Here is an 18,780-nt window from a genome sequence, read left to right on the forward strand (position 1 = left end):
AGCAACACACATTCAAACCAGCATGGTGGGCCACCACTTTGAGTGCACCATTGTCGTTACCAACTCTACCTGTCAAGAGATTTGCTTGCTTTGCAACGTGCATGCTGCCCTTGTGTCTAGGGGGAAATTAAGTTTCTAGCAGGTCACTGACTCATAGGTTTTTACACTGCAATGATTTTACAAATGTGGATGCTTTCTGGTTTTGCTTCACCAAAATCATCTCAGGGAATCCTCTTTTCCCTACTGTTCTAGCTTATCTGGCTTTTTAAAATGAAGAATCCGCATTCTCTATATTTTTCTCCCAATCTATCTAGGACCAGCGATTGTAACCTCAGTCATAATAATCAGTAGCTGTGGCTGAACCCTGTCCGCTTCTTGTGGCCTCAGAGTAAATGAGATTGTGGCTTATGTAGACTTGTTTTTTTCCATAAGCTTCTAGTTCCCGTCTTACTGTTTAGCTCCTGGCAAGTAGAGAATGGTGTTTTTGTAAGTTTTGAAGACCCTAGATGCTACTCACTTCACTAGGATGCAGATCATTATTTTTGTAAACGCCGTTAGCAAGCATGTTCCTTAATCTGAAGAATCCCGGTTGGAACTTTGAATGCCTGAATCCAAAGTCCAGTCCAAAGCAAACCATCAAACTGCAGCAATTTACACAAGCACAGGGTCAAACCTCTCTCTCTCTGCCAGCTTGGCGCCTGGGATGAGGTATTCCCCTGGGCTAAAAGACCTCCCAGAAACCCCAGGTCTTCCAAGCAGGGTAGGTTTCCAGTGGTCAGGTGGAGCCCCAGCGCCTCGTATAGTCCTGGATAGAGGCCTGGAAGTGCTCTGTGTTGTTGAGGTCTGGGCGGCAAAGGATCACATAGCACTTGGGGAGGAAATAGCCGCTGAAGCCGCTGCACAGGCTGCTCAGTATGGCCAGCACATTGACGGCAGGCAGATATTTGCCCTGGTAGATGCTGGCCAAGGTGAAGTAGGTGATCCATGATACAAAGTTGAGGAGCAGGCTGAAGGTGACACACTTGGCTTCATTGTAGTTCTCTGGGAGGTCCTTGCCCAGGTAGCTCCAGGCAAAGGCGCAGATGGAGAGGAGGCCACTGTAGGCAAAAGCCAGTATGAAGCCGAGAGAGTTGGCTTTGGTACACTCCAGCAACACCAGCTGCGGGAAACGCTGGTATTCCCTGGCAGGCAGGGGCGTCCACACCACAAGCCATGTTAGACAGATGAGCAGCTGAGCTGCTGAACTGAGCCCCACAAAGAAGCCAGCCCCGTGGTTTTGGACCCAAGCATGGTAGAGCCCGGGGACCTTGGTGGAGAACTTAAAGATGAACACCAGCTGGAAAGAGCGGCTAGTCAGGCAAGAGAGGAAGACAGTGAACCCAAAGAAGAAGGGCGCCAGACGCAGCAAGCAGGTGAGCAGTGAGGGCACCCCAAAGAAGAAATAGAGGCTGCAGCTGCCTACTGCCAGTGAGCCCAGCATGAGAAAGCACAGACTGCCCCCTGCTGACCTCACCACAGGGGTATCGAGGTGCCAGGCAAACAGGCCGGCAGTCCCAGCCAGCAGCAGTAGCAGCAGGGTATTAGCTGCCAACAGCACCCAAGAGATGGGGTCGCGCCAGGTGAAAACCACCAGGGTGCGGGGGAGGCAAGTTGAGCTTCCCTGGGGCGCCCATTCTTCTCTCCTACATGGCTGGCAGCGGTAGAAGTCTGAAAGAAAAGGTGGAGAAGGCTCCTGAGGGCCAGGTGAGGCCAGCGGGGAAAGAAGGCAGGCCCTGTCGGGCCCACTGAGCAGGGATTGGGGTGTGGATAGGATAACCCTGATGGGACCCTGAGTCTAAGCAGGTTACACAGATAGGCCCTCCCTAGAGGCCCCAGAAGAGATTTCTAAACCAAGAGGTTCCTACGGAGGGTCTTAGCCTGGTAGCACTGCCCTCGTGCTAGGAGGCCTTGGTCAGGTGCTAGCAGCAGCCCTGAAGGCAGCACGCTCTCATCTTTGTCCCAAGCATGTCCACCACTGACCAGAGCTGCTGCTTCATGGGTTCTCTGACCCTGAGGACAGAGAACCACAAAGACCCAACCCACAGCCAAGGAGTTGATTCTAAATCATGGCGGCCCTATAGGACAGAGGAAAACTGCTCCTGTGAGTTTCTGAGACTGTAACTCTTTCTGGAAGTAGAAAGTCTCATCTTTCTCCCATGGAGCAGTTGGTGGTTTTGAACTGCTGACCTGGAGGCTAGCAGCCCAATGCCGTGCCACCACCCAACAAGAGCAAACCCAATGCCACGGAATTGATTCCGACTCATAGAAACCTTTAGGACAAAGTGGAACTGTGCCTTAAGGTTTCTGTGACTTTACATCTTTACAGAGCAGACAGTCTCACCTCATCTCCCACAAGGAGCAGCTGGGGGGTTTGAACCACTGACCTTGTGGTTAGCCGCCTAAAGGTTAGCCCACCATGCCACTAGGGCTCCTCCTAAAGACAGAAGAGAGAGGAAATCCCCACCCCAGCAGAAATATCCAAAGCAAAAGGGGTGGCCTCTGGAGTCCATCCCTGAGGGAGGCAATCATAACTTTAACTACTGCCTTTGCTCTATGACCTGAACCTTGCATTGTGGGAGGTGAGGGGGTGGGACAGGCCGCTTTTGTGACTGCAGGCATGCTAGTGTCTGCACTCCAGGTGCTGGCTATCATTGGCAAGGACAATAGAGGTAACTATCCAGACAGGAGGGCAAAAGGGAGAGATAGCTGAATCTGTTTGGATCGGAGGTTGCAGTTAAAATGAGTGTGCACCTGGAGGGGGTATCATGGGAAGCCTTTAAAGAAAGACAGACCTGAGACTTTTTTTGCTGTATGGTTCTTCCTGCTCAGTCAGAATTCAGACTGCCAGCAAGAATCCTTCACCCTGTACCTAGCCAACCAAGTAGGGTGTCTGGAGCCTGGGCCCTTGGGCCAGGGGGGCAAGGAGCCCAAGGCAGGGTCTCTTGTCTACAGACCCCAGGAGCAGGGTCAGCTGCCCACTCACATGCCCACTCACCACTCTCATTGAGGAAGGTCCCAGCCTCACAGGGCACACACCTGAAGCAACAGTGGTGGGCACCCATGACCACGCGCCGGTGCCCTTCCAAACAGTCTTCGCTGCATTCGGATTTGGGCACCTGCAAAGAGGCCCAGGGGTTTGGAAGGCAAGTGGAGGGGCCCGAGTCAAGGGGCAGTTCCCATGTGAATGGAGAGGGACAGAATCTGGGTGCCTGCCCGGCACCCACTCCCAGCGGTGTGAGCCAAAGCCTCCCAGACATCGGTCCTTTAGCCCTTGGAGCCTCCCAGGCCGGACTGGGGAGAACAAGGGGGCCTAGCACCTGAGGTCCCCCTTCTGCTCTGTGAAGAGTGTCAGCACTACCTGGCCTTTCCCTCCAGGCCACTGGATTTGGGTCTTATTGATGTCCAGCTGGACTGGAGGCCACGTGGATGCGCCAATGACCCGGAAGGTCCACTCGGGGCCACTCCAGTCCCAGGCAATTATGTCATAGCCACTGAGAGGGTCCCCGTTGTCGTTAAAGAGCAGCGTGTCCCTCTGGATCTGTTCCAGCAGCTGAAACACAGGGGGACCAGGAAGTTACCACCGAGGGCGCAGGCTGCCCCTCCTCGGCCTGTCTGGCTCCTCCCTGGCGGGGGTCTTCATGGGCTACCATCTTGGGGGTTGTCAGCCTGCCTGGAAGTCTGGCTGGTCCTTAGGCACCAACCGGCTTCCGACGACGAGGAGATCTCTCCTAAAGGAGGTCTTTCCTGGCAGCCCTGGGGCTTGTTCTGGAGGAAGCCCAGGGGTGGCAGGAGGGCACAGTTCAGCGATGAGAAGGGACCAGCCCTCAAGCCAGGCTATCATACCCCACTTCCCTGCTCCCAGTGCCTGCCCTCGGGCAGCGAGAGTGGCCACACTGCTTGTCTCTGTGCCGGGGACGCTGGCTGCCTGGGGCTGGGCTGTCTTACCTGCCATGGGTAGACAGCGCCCGTGGCACAGGCTCCCGAGGGGCAGCCCAGCAGCCGGTGGAGACCCTGGGCCACGGCGTACACAGCCCGGTAGACGTTGTAGGCGGAACTCATGGAGAAGGCGGCCAGCTTGGGCATCTTGTCCTCTGTGAAAGCCCAGCACTTGTGACAGAGCTGGTTGCTGCTGCACCCAGAGCCCTGCGGGCATGGCCCAGACACCCTCTTGTCTGTCTTGGCGTAGGCCTCCTCAAATGCCTGCAGGCCCCAAACCGTTCTCTGCCGGATGGCCACGCCCACCACGGTGCCAATGGCCTGGATGCCCGGCAGCCCGGCAATGTGACTCGAGATGGCCCAGTCCTCCGAGGCCACCCACACCTTGTCGGTCAGCTGGGCCAGCACCACGGACTGGAAGAACACCCGGGCCAGCCGCCGGCTGGCGAAAACCACCACCACAGTGGTCCTCGCCAGGGCCAGCATCATGGCCTCCATCTGCTCGTCGCCTGCCTGTGCCGTGAACGGCACGATGCCCTTGAAGGCGACGCAGAGGCCCTGCTGGGTGGCCTGCTCCTCCAGCGCCTCCACCCCCAGCTGCCCGTAGTCGCCGTCGCTGCCCACCACCGAGATCCAGACCCAGCCGAAGCTCTGCAGCAGCAGCACCATGGTCTCCACCTGGTTCTCGTCGCTGGGGATTGTACGCAGCAAGGAGGGGAACTGCCGCTTGGCGCTGAGCATCGCGCTGCTGGCCCCGTAGCTGATCTGCCGCCGGGAGGGGAGGTCAGTGCAGCCAGGCCATGGGGACCAACCTCAGTGAGGGCTCCAGGGGACAGAACTGTGGTCCCTGCCCTGGTCCTCAAGGGGAACTGCCCATGGTATTTTGGAGTGACAGATTATGTACAGACAACAGAGCGGGTGAAGGGAGTTAACTTGGGTAAAGTGGGAGAAAGTAATTCACAAGAGAGAGAAGAGCAATGAAAGTGGGGGTGAAGGGCTCAGCTATTGGGTGGGGGGCTGTGGGGGAGCAGTCTAAACTGTTGAATAGTCAGTTGAAGGTCTGAAATATAAATCCCCACTTCATTTACAATAAAGCTTGTGAAACAACCATAACAGTTGGCACTGCCCTGTTGGGGAGGCCTCCATGCCAGGCCTAAGGGGCTTGGGCTTTTTGCTGTGGGCCATGGGGAGCCTCTAAGGGTGTGTGCGGATAAGCTCTTGTTCTAGCTGCGTAGTTCTGGTGTAGGTGAGGTGCACATGGAGGTAGCTCTGGTGTAGATGAGGTGCACGTGGAGGTAGCTCTGGTGTAGGTGAGGCGCACGTGGAGGTAGCTCTGGAGTAGGTGAGGCGCACGTGGAGAAGACTGGAGTCAGGGGACCCACAGGCAACTATTAGCATCAGCGAGGTGAGATTGGGTAGTGGTCTGAATTGAGGCTGTGGCTGGGGCAAGGGGGGAGGGGGCTTGGCCTTGGCAGAGTTTAGGAGATGGAAGGTGTGGCCTTGGTAGCTGACTAAGCCAGGGGAGCAGGGGCAGGGGGACGCTTGATGGGACTTCTGGGTTTCTGATCAGGGTGGAGAAGGTCCTTTGGGAAGGGTGCAGGTGTGGTTGTGATGGGAGGTGACACCCATGTGGGGCCCACTGGGTCCAAGACGTGAGGATGTCTGCTGAACATCTGGAGGGGAGGTTCGGGGACTCAGGAGTCGGAGATGAAGGCATGAGCCCATAGCCAACGCTGGACTGGGAGAGGAAAGAGGAGCCCAGGGGCCCAGAGCTCTCGCTAGGAGACCGAGAGAGCACACAGGGTGGGGGACAAGAGGGTCACAAATGGCCAGGCGGGAGCTTCCTGGAAGGGCTGATAGACCAAATGCCACAAAGAAGATCCCATAAGATCGAGAAAGACCGAAAAGCCAGTGCTCCTTGGATTTGGGGATTAGCGGGCCTTCCGGATGGCAGGGAGGGGCACTGTGAGGGAGCCAGCACGCAGAGCAGAGGCCAGTGCTGCAAGGAGAGCATCGACTGATGGCAGGGAGTTTGGTTTCTTGGGGGCAAGCATAGAGAATTCTGCTGAGATGTTGCAACGGGAAGGGGCGAGAGGGAGATGGTGTGAACCATGCCGACTGTAGAAGGGTCTGGAAGAGTTTAGGGGACAAAGAAGGCTTTGGACAAGGTCAAAGATAAGGAAGAGACTTAGGGAGACGTTGCCAAGCTGGAGGAGAGAGGACAACTGAGCCTAAGTGAGGGTTGCCACCATCTTTCAGCAGGAGGGAAGAAGGCAGACAGGAAGTGGGTGGGGTGTTTATGGGGAGGGAAGGGAAGGATGCTCAGTTCTTTTTTTTTTTTTTTTTTTGGATGCTCAGTTCTTAAGGAAGGTGCTCGAATAGCTGGGAGCAGAGGAAAGGGCAGAAGGCGAGTGGCCGAATGCAGTCTGTTAGAAGGAGAATGGGTTTCTCCGTGAGCATGGAGGCAGGGAGTCTGGAAGCATTCCCTGGGAAGGAAGCATGGTGGGGCAGTGGTTACTGTGGGCGGGCACCTGTGCCAGCTGAGCCATACGCCAGGCTGGGCTCTCAGCAGCACAGCAGCTCCTGCCCAACCACCTGACCATGCTGGACTTCCAGACCAGCAGGGGAGACAGCTAAGATTCTAGCTTACCAGGGGCACCAGGAAGGGGCCCAGCAGGGCCGCGGCGGTCGCAGCGTGGTTCGTGGTGTCCGGCCCGATCATGGCCACTGCCTTGGGGGAGTACTGGGGCAGGTTTCCTTGGAGCGTTATGTGTTGTGTCCCCCGCAGGGTGAGGATACGCAGGGTGGCGTACACATTGGAGGACTCGGAGCACACGTCATAGAGCTCATAGCCTAGGGTGACGTTAGGCAGCAGGGACGTGGAGTTGTTTATCTCCTCTACGGCAAGCCGCATGGCCTGGAAGAGGTGGTAGCCATGGCCGTTGAAGCTGTTGGGCCTGTAGGAAAGCAGAGCAGAGACCCAAGAAGGCCAGGCCCTGCTGCCACCCTCGCCCAAACCAGGGGCTAGCCACTTCTCTCCGGCTCACAGCAACTCTGTGTGTCCCAGGAGAACTGGGCTCCCTGGAGTTACCCAGAGGAGATCTTTCAGAAGCAAGCTGCCTTGATTTCAAGGCTTCTCTGGGTGGACTCCACCTGAGTCTACCTAACCCCTTCCACCCCCAGGGACTACATCATGTTACCACCACTTGGCAATTTCCCATTTGGCTAAGTCTACAAACTAGTTGCCTTCGAGTTGGTTCATGGTGACCCCATTTGTGTCCGAGAAAAAAATATATGCTCCATAGGGTTTTCAATGGCTGATGTTTTGCAAGGAGGTCACCACACCTTTCTTCCTAGGCACTTTTGGTAGGACTTGAGCCTCCAACCTTTTGGTTAGCGGTTGAGCAGGCTGTTTGCATCCCCTGCCCTCCTAGAATCCCAGGCTTTGTGGGGAGAGAGGAAGAGTTCAAAGACTCAAGCATTTGATGACTAACTGGAAGGCTGACAGTTTGAACGCACCCAGAAGGGCTTTGGAAGAGACGTGCTTGGTGATCTGCTTCTGAAGGGGCTTAGCCACAGAGAACTCCACGGGGCCTTCTACCCTGAGCACCTGGGGTTGCTGGGAGCTGAACCTGATCCCATGGCAACAGGAGAGGCAGGTGGAGAGGAATCTTCAGGTCACCTGTTTGGTCCCCTGTAGCTGTGGCCTCAGCTTGGGCCCTGGGGCACACAATTCCTGGAAGTGTCGGGAGATGGGGCAACCCTAGCCCCTTTGGGATAAATATCAGCACCGAAAAGCTTGGGAGTCCACAGCAGAGCCCAAGTGTGTGTACCTGGTGCTTCTCACCCTGTACTCAGGAATGTGGACTCAGGGGCCACATTAGGAACTGCAGTCTGGGGAAACCCAGTAGGGACTTGCTGGGGATGTGTTTTGGCCTTGTTCGGAGACTGGACTCCATCATCCCGTGTTCCAGACACTCCTCATTAGAAGTTTCCATCATTTCTATCACGTGCGTCCTTTGAGGCACTCGGAGGAAATCAAAACTGTGCCCCCAGCTCTTGTCATCTGATGCCAGTCTCCATGCCCCCCTCTTCTCTCTCCTGCCACTTAGCCCACCACGCAGCCTCTCTTCTCAGCCTAGTCTTCTCTCCCCATAGCTGGGCTGCCCTCACCCTCCATCCTGGGCCAGCCACTAGCTGTTTGCTTCCTACTGGGGGCACGACGTGTGAGCCTGCACGGACCACCAGCAACGGTCTGCTTTTGAAGAAGAGCGGTTGTTTCTCTCCAGCTAGACTGTCAGCTTGCACCATCTCATTTGTTTCTGCCGACCCCCGCAGCATCTATTGTTTTGTGCTCCCCTTCCCTCTCTGCGAAGCATCCCACGCACCTTAAGGGAGACCACCGAGTCTGGAACTTTGGGAGGAGTAAGGAGGAGGTGGGAAATGAGAAGGGACACCCCTGCTTGATCCTCACCCTTTACTGCTGTCACCAAGTCAGAAAAGAACAAGGGTAAAATAACTGGCCTCAAAGTGGGACCTGGAAGGCCTAGCCTATACTTGAAGGTGGCTGCTACCGATGGGTGGAGGAATTGGGGGCCGTTCAGGTGAGGGATTGGATCAGGCAAAGCTTCTCTCTGAAGAGGGAATGTCAAACCCACCCTCACCCGCCCGACCCAGCTAGGTGATGGCTCTGCTGACTCCTCACTTACCTGTCACATAAGGTCACCTCAGGTTTGCGTCTTATCTCTGGACAGTTATCATGGAGAGGGAACAAGCCCGATAGAAAGTAATCTCCCAGGAGGCTGAAGTCAGGAGAAGATTTCATCTCCTGACAGCCTGAAGTCCAGCAGCCGCAAGCCAGGGACAGCTGCAGGCCAAGCAGGTGAGCGGCCCGGGGGAGCATGCTGGATGAAGGCCTGCACTTTGGCTTCGGGCAGCTCGTCAGGGCTGTTTAAATAGAATGTGGGGGGAGCTGCCTGGGCGCATAGCAACCTCATGCTCTGTGAAAAAGGGTGGGACTCGGGCCTGGTGTAGAGAAGGGTGTTTGCCTTGGCCTTCCGGGCCTGCGGTCCCTGTGGACCAGAGCAGAACAAAGGCATGATGCAAACCAGGCGGCAGCCCAGGCCTTCCTCCCCGGGGGTTCCGGTTTAGCCCTTGATCTGTGTCCCCTCTTTCACTGCCACAGGCTGTCAGGGAGCTGCAGGCTCTGGAACAGCGGTTCTTAACCTTCCTGATGTCTCCACCCTTTAATACAATTCCTCATGTGGTGGTGACGCTCCAACCATAAAATTACTTTTGTTGCTACTTCATCACTGTCATTTTGCTCCTGTTATGAATCGGGCGACCCTTGTGAAAGGGTCGTTCGACCCCCCAAAGGGGCCGCGACCCACAGGTTGAGAACCGCTGTTCTAGGCCCTTTTCAGCAGGGCGGCTCTGTTTATGGACTGAGATGTTACTAGATAGTGACAGTCCGCCCCGCCTCCTAGTTCCCTCGGGTTACCTAGAAGGCGCAGTTTCTCTCGGCAGCTCAAAGACAAATGCATGCAAACAACGGGCATGCAAACGTCCCGGTTTTGTTTAAATGCCGGCCTTTGTCGTTTCTGCATGAACTGGCTGCAGAAAGTCGCCCGCAGATGGATTTCCGGAGAGGTGGGCCCCTCAGCTGGACCCGAGCTTTCTCGGCTGTTCCTCTCCAGGAGGCTAAGGTGGGCTTTTGCATAATGTAAATGGGGCCCGCCGCGAACGGCGAGGCGTGCGTCGCAGAGGCGGCCGCCCCCTAGAGCATTCCCTGGGTCCTGCAGTCTCCGCAGGGCCGGCCGAGCCCCAAGTTCGCTTCCGGGGTTTACCAGGTACGGCCAGAAGAGGGCACCAGAGGACCCCGGCCGCTTCTTCCCGCGATTCCCGGGGCCGCGGGGCGGAGCGAAGGGATCTCGCGAGAAAGCGCGTGGCAGGCGCCTGTGGCCAGCATGGCAGACTCGCTGCTGCAGGTCAGGCGGGCTCCTGGCCGCTTCGTACGGTCGCGGGCGCGCAAGGCCTGGCCCCAGCTCATTTTCAGCCGTCGACTACGCTGCTGGCCTGGGTCCCTGAGCTGGTGCGGCCGGCGGCGGCTACGACGACGGCTACTGCAGGCCCAGGCAGCAGGCGTGGACTTGCGGGAGAGCGGCTGCCTGGCATCTGGCGCGGCGGCGCCGGCGGCAGAGGAGGTTGTATCCCGGCGACTCAAAGCCGCGGCTCTCCGCTCCGTCCCTGCCGCGACCCCTGACCCCGCCCCCACCCCGGTGGTTCCCTTCTTGACCCAAATCCCTACCCCGTTGCCCGCCGGCCGCGGCCGCGCGGTGTTGCTGCTGCCGCTGGAGCAGGTAAGTCGCGTTCTGGGAGCCCCTGGCGGGCAGAGGTGGGATGGAGACGCAGTCCCGGGGAGCTCTAGGTGGAGCTCTAGCTCTTGCATGGTCACCTGCAAGTCGAGTCCATTCTCTTGGAGGTGGTGCTGCTCAGCAGGGTGACGCAGACTTCTGCTAAGGGGACCCTAGACCTCAGAGCTGAAAGGGACTGCAGTATCCTAGTAGGGATGGCCGTGGGAGTGATAGCAACAGGTAGCATTTACTGGGTGCTTGGTCAGCAGTTCAAAACTACCAGCCGTTCTGTTTGGGCCGGGTCCGGACCATGCAGCCGCTCTCCCCGCCCCCCCATCTCCCGAAAGATGGCCTGCTGGACTGTGCGGCCCCTTCCCCCGCCCCTCAAGGCCAGAGCTGGACTGTGCAGTCCCTGCCTCCAGCATCCAAGGAGCTTATCTCTCCAGGCCGGGTCTGTACAGCCCCTTGCCTCAGTGTCCGGGAGGATTTACTCACAGACCACATCCTGACACAGCCCGTGCCACTGCAGCCCCAGAAGGCCCCCCCTTCCCCTCATCAGTACACACGTCCTCCGCTCACTGCCAGGCGTGATTCCCTGACCTAACTCGTTGGGTTGCGAAACTCGTCCAGGAGCTTTCCCTGGCCTTCATAAAGCTTCACTATACTTCTCATTCCTGACTGAGCCTTGTCTCCTTCTGCACCTTCTGTCTCCAACCTTTCACGTTCTTTGGGAGAAAGATGGAGCTTTCTACTGCTATAAACAGTTACTGTGAAGTTTGGCCCAAGGGGGAAACTAGAAAACCCCGAAAGGGTCTAGAGATAAGCCCCACTGCTCACACACATACAAGCAGCAGCAGAGTTAAGCCACAAGTTTATTAAGTTTATTAGTGTCACTTCAAAAGAAATGAAGGGGAGGGTGCCCCTTCTCTCGAGGTGAGATGAGGCTGTTGTCTAGGGGAAGCTGCTAGCTTTTATATGGCACTTTCAGAGGGGAGGGGCTTACGCTCTCCAGAAGGTCAAGGAACTTTCTAATTAGTAGTTACTCCATTCACCCTTGGTCTCTGCATCGTTTTCTGTTTTATCAGGGCTCCTGCTTGGGGTCAGCGTGGCCCAGAATTACCTTCAAGTACAGTCCTGTGCCAGACTTTTACTGGGGCCTGGCTTCAAGGTGAAGGTGTTTACCAAGCCAGTGCTCACAAAGTCCTTGGTCCATCACTTGTTTCATGGGGTCCTTTATTCATCCCCATAGCAGACAGGGCAGAAGTCCCTGAAGTCTCAGAAACTCCCAGGGGGCGGTTCTACCTTGTCCTATAGGGCCACTGTGAGTGGACATCCTCCACTCCATGGCAGTGAGTTTTTTGTTTTTGTTTTTAGAGATAGCAGGGTCTTTTCTGTCATTTAATGGCCCTAACTCACCACCAAGGAGTAATTTCTATGAGTGTGCTTGTTTTCAGACAAAGAGACTGAGGCATAGACTAGGTGACCTGTCAAAGTTGTACAGTAAGACAGAAGGCCGAGATTCAGACCCAAGCAGCCTGATGCAGGCCCTTCCAGTGTTGGAGGACGGAGAGATCCGTCACGGGGAGACCTTGTCTTCATGTAGTCTAGGTTCACTAGGGTCTTTCTTAGGTCATAAATACTAAAGGCCTGCTGCCCACCTAGTACAGTGCGGTCCATTCTCACCTATCCACTCAATGACAGTGAGTTTTTATAGCTATATACATATATATATATATATATATATATCTGGAGCCCTGGTGGCGTAGTGGGTTACGTTTTGGGTCACTAACCAAATTAGCAGTTTGAAAACATCAGCTTTCCAAGAGAGATGAGGCTTTCTACTCTTTTTTTTGTTTCCAAGACCATTTTTTTTTTATTGACTTTTTGCGGGGCTCGTACAACTCTTATCACCATCCATCCATCTATCCATCCATCCATCCATCCATCCATCCATCCATCCATCCATCCATCGTGTCAAGTACATTTGTGCATTTGTTGCCATCATCATCCTCAAAACATTTTCATTCTACTTGAGCCCTTGGTATCAGCTCCTCGTTTTTTTCCCCTCCTCCCTGCCCCCACTTTCAAGACCATTTTATTGGGAGCTAACACAGATAACATATTCCACAGTTCAATCACATCAAACAGTATTGTACACGCTCAGTTTCAAAAGATCTCTTTCTTCTTGAACTCCTTGACATTGAGCCCCTGAAGCTTTCTACTCTTGTGAAGAGATACAGTCCCAGAAACCCTGACCTATAAGGGTCGCTATGAGTTGAAATTGACTCTATGGCAGTGAGTTTATTACTTATTTTTGGTACGTGAGTAGTGAGCTAAGATTTTGGAATTTGCCAGTTTGCTGATAAGATGTTTAGTAACATCGTTTCTTGCTTTCTCTCTCTTTTCCCCCAGTCTTTTTTTTTCAGCGGCATCTGTCGTGTGACTTGCCTCTATGGCCGGGTACAAGTGTTTGGCTTTACCCTCAGCCCAGGCCAGCCTGCCTGCGAGGCCTTCTCTGCTTATACCAACTGTCTCCTGAGCATCACAGCTGTTCCATATCCCGTGCCTGAGAAGAGCAGGAAGGAGATGAAAAGGGAAGTCCGAGCTGTGCTCAGAGCGCATCTTACCCTGGGTAATCCAAAGGATATGTTTATTGAGAGTCTAATATGGCTAATCCTTTAAAGAGATACATGTCTATTACATGACATTACATATGACGTCACGTCACACATGCTATTCACGATATCTGTAGGTTTACATATTCCTTCTTTTGCAGCTTGATTGGCACTTCTTTCACATACCTTACAATTCAGTCGTTCAGTCATATCGAGAGGAGTGGTGCAGTCATTGCCACAATCAAGTTTAGCACATGTTCTTGCACTCATTAATATAATTATTTTTCACAGTGGCAAAAATGTGCACAGCAAAACATTCTCCATTTCAACACCTCCTGCATGTGTATTTAAGTGTACCATTGTGTATAGACTAGTATGTAGCCCTTATTGATAGCCTTTTTCAAATTAGTCCGTCGCCATAACTTATACACCTCAATACCCCCTAAGCAACGACAACTCCTTCACCTACAGTTGCCACTGATTTCTTTCTCAGTTTCCTTACTATAAAATTCACATGTCATATACTTCTACTGTTAAGTCACATTTATTTATTTATTTAAATCATTTTACTGGCGCTCTAACAACTTTTTAAAAAAATCATTTTATTGGAGGCTCATACAACTCTTATCACAATCCATGCATACATCCATGTGTAAAGCACATTTGTACACTTGGTGCATCATTCTCAAAACATTTGCTCTCCACTTAAGCCCCTGGCATCAGCTCCTCATTTTTATCCCCTCCCTTCCCGCTTCCCCCTCCCTCATGAACCCTTGATAATTTATAAATTATTATTTTGTTATATATAAGGTTATATCTGTAATCGGTTTCCCCTTTCCACCCCACTCTCACTCCACCCTCCTCGCTAACAACTTTTTTTTGTTGTGGTGGTGGTGGTGGTGTTCATCTATGTGTTTTGTTTTTTTTAATCGTTTTATTAGGGGCTATACAGCTTTTATCACAATCCATACACACATCAATTGTGTAAAGCACATTTGTACATTCATTGCCTTCATCATTCTCAAAACATTTGCTCTCCACCTAAGCCCCTGGCATCAGCTCCTCATTTTTTCCCCTCCCTCCCTGATCCCCCCTCCCTCATGAACCCTTGATAAGTTATAAATTGTTATTTTGTCATATCTTGCTCTGTCCCGACATCTCCCTTCACCCACTTTTCTGTTGTCCGTCCCCCAGGGAGGAGGTCACATGTAGATCCTTGTAATCAGTCCCCCCTTTCCACCCCACCCTCCCTCCACCAATTGTATCAAACGTATTTGTACATCTGGTGCCATCATTAGTTTCTAAACATTTACTTTCTGTTTGAGTCCTTGGTATCAGCTCCTTTTTCCTCTCCCTCCCCTCCTTGTGACTCCTTGATAGATTATAAATTATCATTGTTTTCATATCTCACATCAACTGCAGTCTCCCTTCCCTTAGGGTTTCTGTTGTTCCTCTCCCTGGGGTGGGGTGGGTGGTGGTGGTGGTTATATGTTGATCATTGTGATTGGTTCCCCCTTGTTAAAGTCCCCTTTAAACAGAGTAGTTGGGGGGGGAGTATAAAAGAGCTACAAGAGTAGCGTATATACATCGTCACAATCAGTTCTAGCGCTTCCCTTAGGCATTTTTAAATGCTCTGCTTTAAACCCTCACTACGGGTCTTAAAATGAAACTGCTGCTTTTAAATTTTTTCTCACTTTTTTTAATTGATGAGAAAAATTGCCCAAGGTCACAAAATTAGCAAGTGGCAAACCCAGGTGGCCTTCTCCCACCCACGTGTGTTCCTGAATGGCAAGTTGACTTCTTAAAAGAGGCTCTCAAACTAAATTCCTGCTTTCATTGAGTTTACGGTTTTCCCGAGGTGGTGGTGGTAGTGCAGGGCAGAGAATCTAGCTGAGTGCCCGTGTATTAGGTAGTTTCTATTTGTGTTCACAGATAACAGATGCCGACTGATGAGGTGCTTCTCTCCTCTGTGTTCCATTGTGTTGTTACAACGTCTGAAAACCCCAGCGATGGAGTTCATAATCAGCCATCCAGGTTTATCCTGCCTCTTCTTACAAGAGGTACAGCCAGCTTTCACCCACAGTGTTGTCAGTTACCCACACCTAACCGATCTTCCGATGGCATTTGGATGATGTGCTCCTGGAAGAGCAGTTTGCGCATCACACTCGTGCTGTAGGTCCTGCAGAGTGTCGTAAACGCCTACATGTAGGAGGCAGTCCATGAATACAGTCAGGAAGCAATATATGCATTTACCAAACCAAAAACCAAACTCACTGCTAATGCATTGATGTTGACTCTTAGCGACCCTGTAGGACAGTATAGAATTGACTCTGAGTGTCTGAGACTGTAGCTCTTTATAGGAGTAGAAAGCCTCATCTTCTCTTGTGGAGCAGTTTGTGGTTTGGAACTGCTGACCTTGCAGTTAGCATCTCAACTAACCACTGTGCCACCAGGCCTCTGTATATGCATACAGTTAGGAAGAATATATGCATATATAAATGTATGCATGTATTTCTCCCATATATGCATATAGTTAGAAAGGAATGCGTGCATAGTTAGAAAGTGATACATGCACATAGCTGGAAAGCTATGTCTGCATAGGTTAGAATGTAATAAATACATCTAGGTAGATTATACTATATATGTGTGTGTGTGTGTGTGTATTACATTATATATATACAGTTAGCAATTAACTCATATATATATAATAAAAGAACATTCAGTATAGAAAGATAGGGACCATCAGGAATTTCATTCGCTGTGACAGCCACTACCTTTTGGTTTTTCAGTGGTTATGTTTATGAACTCAAACTGGATACTTAATTAAACCTTTATTTCTTGATTAGCTTGAAACAGCATCACTTGGCTCCAAAATATGACTGGATAGTGTAGCGGTACTTAGACTTGCTCCCGTCTTAGTCACCTCCACACCTTTTTTGGTGATGTTAGTAATTTTCCAAGGTGAAGTTCTATTACTGCACGAGTCTTCCAAGAACCAATATGTTGAATCTAAAACTTAGAAATCAGTATACATAAAAAGCAGATGGAGTGCCTGTCCTTCACCAGGTACCAGGGATACCTGATGCGTCAGGTACACTGTTACGTAAGAGTGTACATTCTGGCTGGGGAGGTACAGCTGACGAAGTAGGTGAGTCCATTTGCTCTGTGGTAGGTGTCTGGCAGTGGTTCTCAGGGTGGCGCGAGACCCAGCAGCGCTCCCTTGGTACACATCAGGTCAGTATTAGAGCAGTGTTGGATACCAAGTGCTCTGAAGAAAAGCATCAGAGCGAGGGGGTGGGTGGGGATGGGTGGGCTGGGTTTTTCGGGGTTTTTTTTGCAAGTTGGGTGGTCAGAGACCTCACTGAGGAGGAGGTAGAGGAGAGGAGCAGGTACTTAGGCTGTGGGAGTTAGGCCAGTGACTGATCACACCAGGACTGGCTCACTGTGTGTGAGAAGCTGCGGGGAAGTGTCTGCAGAGGCATGAGTTCCTCTGGTTGCTGTGCTGAGAGTATACTGGGACAGAGCAAGGGCAGAACCTGAAGCCCATCAGAAAGTCCAGACGTGGGGGATGGTGGTCTCAACAAGAAGATGGCCGGCAGTGCTCTCAGCCTAGGCCGTGTTCCCAGATTCGGGGCAGATTGAAGGTAAGGTGTGAGAAGGACATCAAACCGGTTTATTCTGGTTCCTGCCTTGCCTGTGTGTCAAACACGCACAGAGATTTTGCATATCTGCCCAGATACACCAACTCCAAAACTTGTTACATTGTAGATTCTGATTCAGTGTATCTGGGGTAGATCTGTACAGTTTTACCCGGCATTGAACTAGCGGGAAACTGTGCATGTGAGGAAAAGTGGAGGAGCAAAGCCCGGCTCTTGGGCCGAAGCAACCAGGTGCCTTGAAGTGCTGTTAGCTGTGATGAGAGGAGCATGTTTGGGAGGGTGAGCTTCGTGATGCCTGTTGTCAGCCGGGCAGTGGGATGTGTCGGTCTGGAGTACGGGGAGGAAGGTTGGACATAGAAATCTGGGTTTACAGTGGGGGTGACCAAGGCCAGACAATGGGAGGATCAGCACCAAAGGTGCTGGCTCGGGTCTAAGCTCCCTGGGACACTGACAGGGAGCAGACACTGGGAAGAAGACTCCGGAGGCCAAAGCAAGTCTTAAAAGGAGACCGACACGGAGCTGCGTTCGGCTGTCACGGGTAGAAGGAAGGCCTGATCCCAGATCGCCAACCCAGTCAGTCTGTGACCCTTCTGCTCCTGAACCGTGTGTTGTTTTTTTCCGTGACAGTCATTGAAAATTCCCACTAGTTTTTCTTCCGGAGCCCCTGCAGTGCCTTGGAAGTGAGGGCTGAGCTATGAAAAGCAAGTGACACGGCCCGATTCATGATTGGAATTGACAGGACTTGCCGATTGTCTGCATTTGGGATCATCGGGGGTGGGACAGTGAGGTCCGGAGAGGGATCACATCCATCTTTTCTAACTCTCAACTGTCTGAGGCATAGTCTTTTAAAACGCAGTGCAAATGTATATCACCCCTCTCACCTATTCTTAAAGCTTCACTTGTAAATTACAGACTGAGACGACCCAGCGCTCCACCTGTGAGTACAAAACCTTAAAGGCTGTTGGCATCAGGAGAAACAAGAGGAAAAACGGGCATCAGTTAACGGAGAGTGCCTTCTCCGCAGTGAACGCGTTGGTCAGTGCTGTTTGCGGTGAGTAAGGTCTCTGTCTGCTAAGTGCGGGTGTTCATTCAGCAAAGCTTCAAGGGCTGGGGCCCTAGAGAAAATGGCTAATCCTAGGTGTCCATGTGTCTCTCGCCCCACAGAGGAATCAGATGGCTGTCCTGTTATTCTGGTGTGTGGAACCCAAGATATTGGGAAGTCAACATTCAATAGATACCTCATAAACCAGTTGTTAAATTGGTAAGATTGCTTATATTGCCCCAAGGCGATTCATTTATTTATTCTTAATTTTAAAAGTGAAGGATGCGTGTTGACTGCTAAATAGAAATTATATGCAACTGCTGCATGCAGCTGCTCGGCCGCATGATGAGGCTTTGTGTCAGGGCGTTGGAGAGCTAGGTGATGAAGCACACTTAGGATGCTCTGGCCTGGCCTTGTTTGTAGTTGAACTGGCAAGAGAAGACACGGGATTTCGGCCTCTGCCCTGATGACAGAGAAGCCCTGGTGGCACGGTTAAGCTTTGGGCTGCTAACTGCTAGGTCAGCAGTGTGAAACCACCAGCTGCTCCATGGGAGAAAGATGAGGCTTTCTACTGCCATAAAGAGCGACAGTCTTGGAAAGCCCCGGGGCAGTTCTGCCCTGCCCTGCAGGGTCGCTGTGAGTCAGCACGGACTCGGTGGCAGTGAGTTTGGTTTTGGTTTGGTCCAGATGATGTTTCTCAATCCTGAGCTTCCAAGTAGGGATCAAACGCACCATCCTTTAAAGGCGAAGTTTTCAGAAAGAGAAAGTTGTACCCAGTTTGTGAATACACACTGGTTATAGTGCCTGCCTCCCCATTTCCCGCCACCTTTGTGCTGAGCAGTCTGCAAAGGGAAGAAAACAGGAGGGTCATCGTGGGACGTTACACCTGGAATGCCCAGGAGTTGCTAAATTAAGTCTGCATCGCATGAAATCGCTAAGATCCACCTTGTCTTCTATAGCGTGTGGCTAGTTTAAGATTTTCTTTTCTTTTTTCACTTTTTAGTATTCCCTGTGTTGACTATTTGGAATGTGATTTAGGACAGACGGAATTTACTCCTCCTGGCTGCATTTCTCTGTTGAATGTCACAGAACCAGTTCTAGGTATGTAGTAGACATGTCTGAAATGTCTTGGTCTT

General features: G+C 52.2%; 2 protein-coding genes across 3 annotated transcripts in view; one reads left to right on the forward strand and one right to left on the reverse strand.

Annotated features, from left to right (window-relative positions):
* Nucleotides 1–775: 775 nt before the first annotated feature.
* Nucleotides 776–8,878, reverse strand: TAS1R1 (taste 1 receptor member 1). 2 transcript variants are annotated; one of them, XM_004705198.1, is made up of 6 exons: nucleotides 8,685–8,878; nucleotides 6,626–6,932; nucleotides 3,985–4,740; nucleotides 3,398–3,589; nucleotides 3,035–3,155; nucleotides 776–1,707 (listed from the first exon to the last, which is right to left on the reverse strand). In XM_004705198.1, exons 1-6 carry the CDS (start codon nucleotides 8,876–8,878, stop codon nucleotides 776–778), a joined length of 2,502 nt encoding a protein of 833 aa, XP_004705255.1. The 2 variants fall into 2 exon arrangements, with proteins under 2 accessions (XP_004705255.1, XP_004705256.1); XM_004705199.1 differs by lacking the exon at nucleotides 3,985–4,740.
* A 1,063-nt stretch (nucleotides 8,879–9,941) lies between these two features.
* The window catches only part of NOL9 (nucleolar protein 9), a 43,568-nt gene continuing 34,729 nt past the window's right edge, over nucleotides 9,942–18,780 (forward strand). The window contains exons 1-6 of the mRNA XM_004705459.2: nucleotides 9,942–10,334; nucleotides 12,741–12,960; nucleotides 14,876–15,003; nucleotides 17,515–17,653; nucleotides 17,767–17,863; nucleotides 18,648–18,745. Of these exons, the coding sequence (XP_004705516.1) occupies nucleotides 9,942–10,334; nucleotides 12,741–12,960; nucleotides 14,876–15,003; nucleotides 17,515–17,653; nucleotides 17,767–17,863; nucleotides 18,648–18,745 (1,075 nt within the window). The remainder of the gene's footprint in view (nucleotides 10,335–12,740; nucleotides 12,961–14,875; nucleotides 15,004–17,514; nucleotides 17,654–17,766; nucleotides 17,864–18,647; nucleotides 18,746–18,780) is intronic.

Source organism: Echinops telfairi, unplaced genomic scaffold, assembly GCF_000313985.2.
Source record: "Echinops telfairi isolate 266 unplaced genomic scaffold, ASM31398v2 ScPeMD7_7457;HRSCAF=8495, whole genome shotgun sequence".
NCBI classification, from domain to species: Eukaryota; Metazoa; Chordata; class Mammalia; order Afrosoricida; family Tenrecidae; genus Echinops; species Echinops telfairi.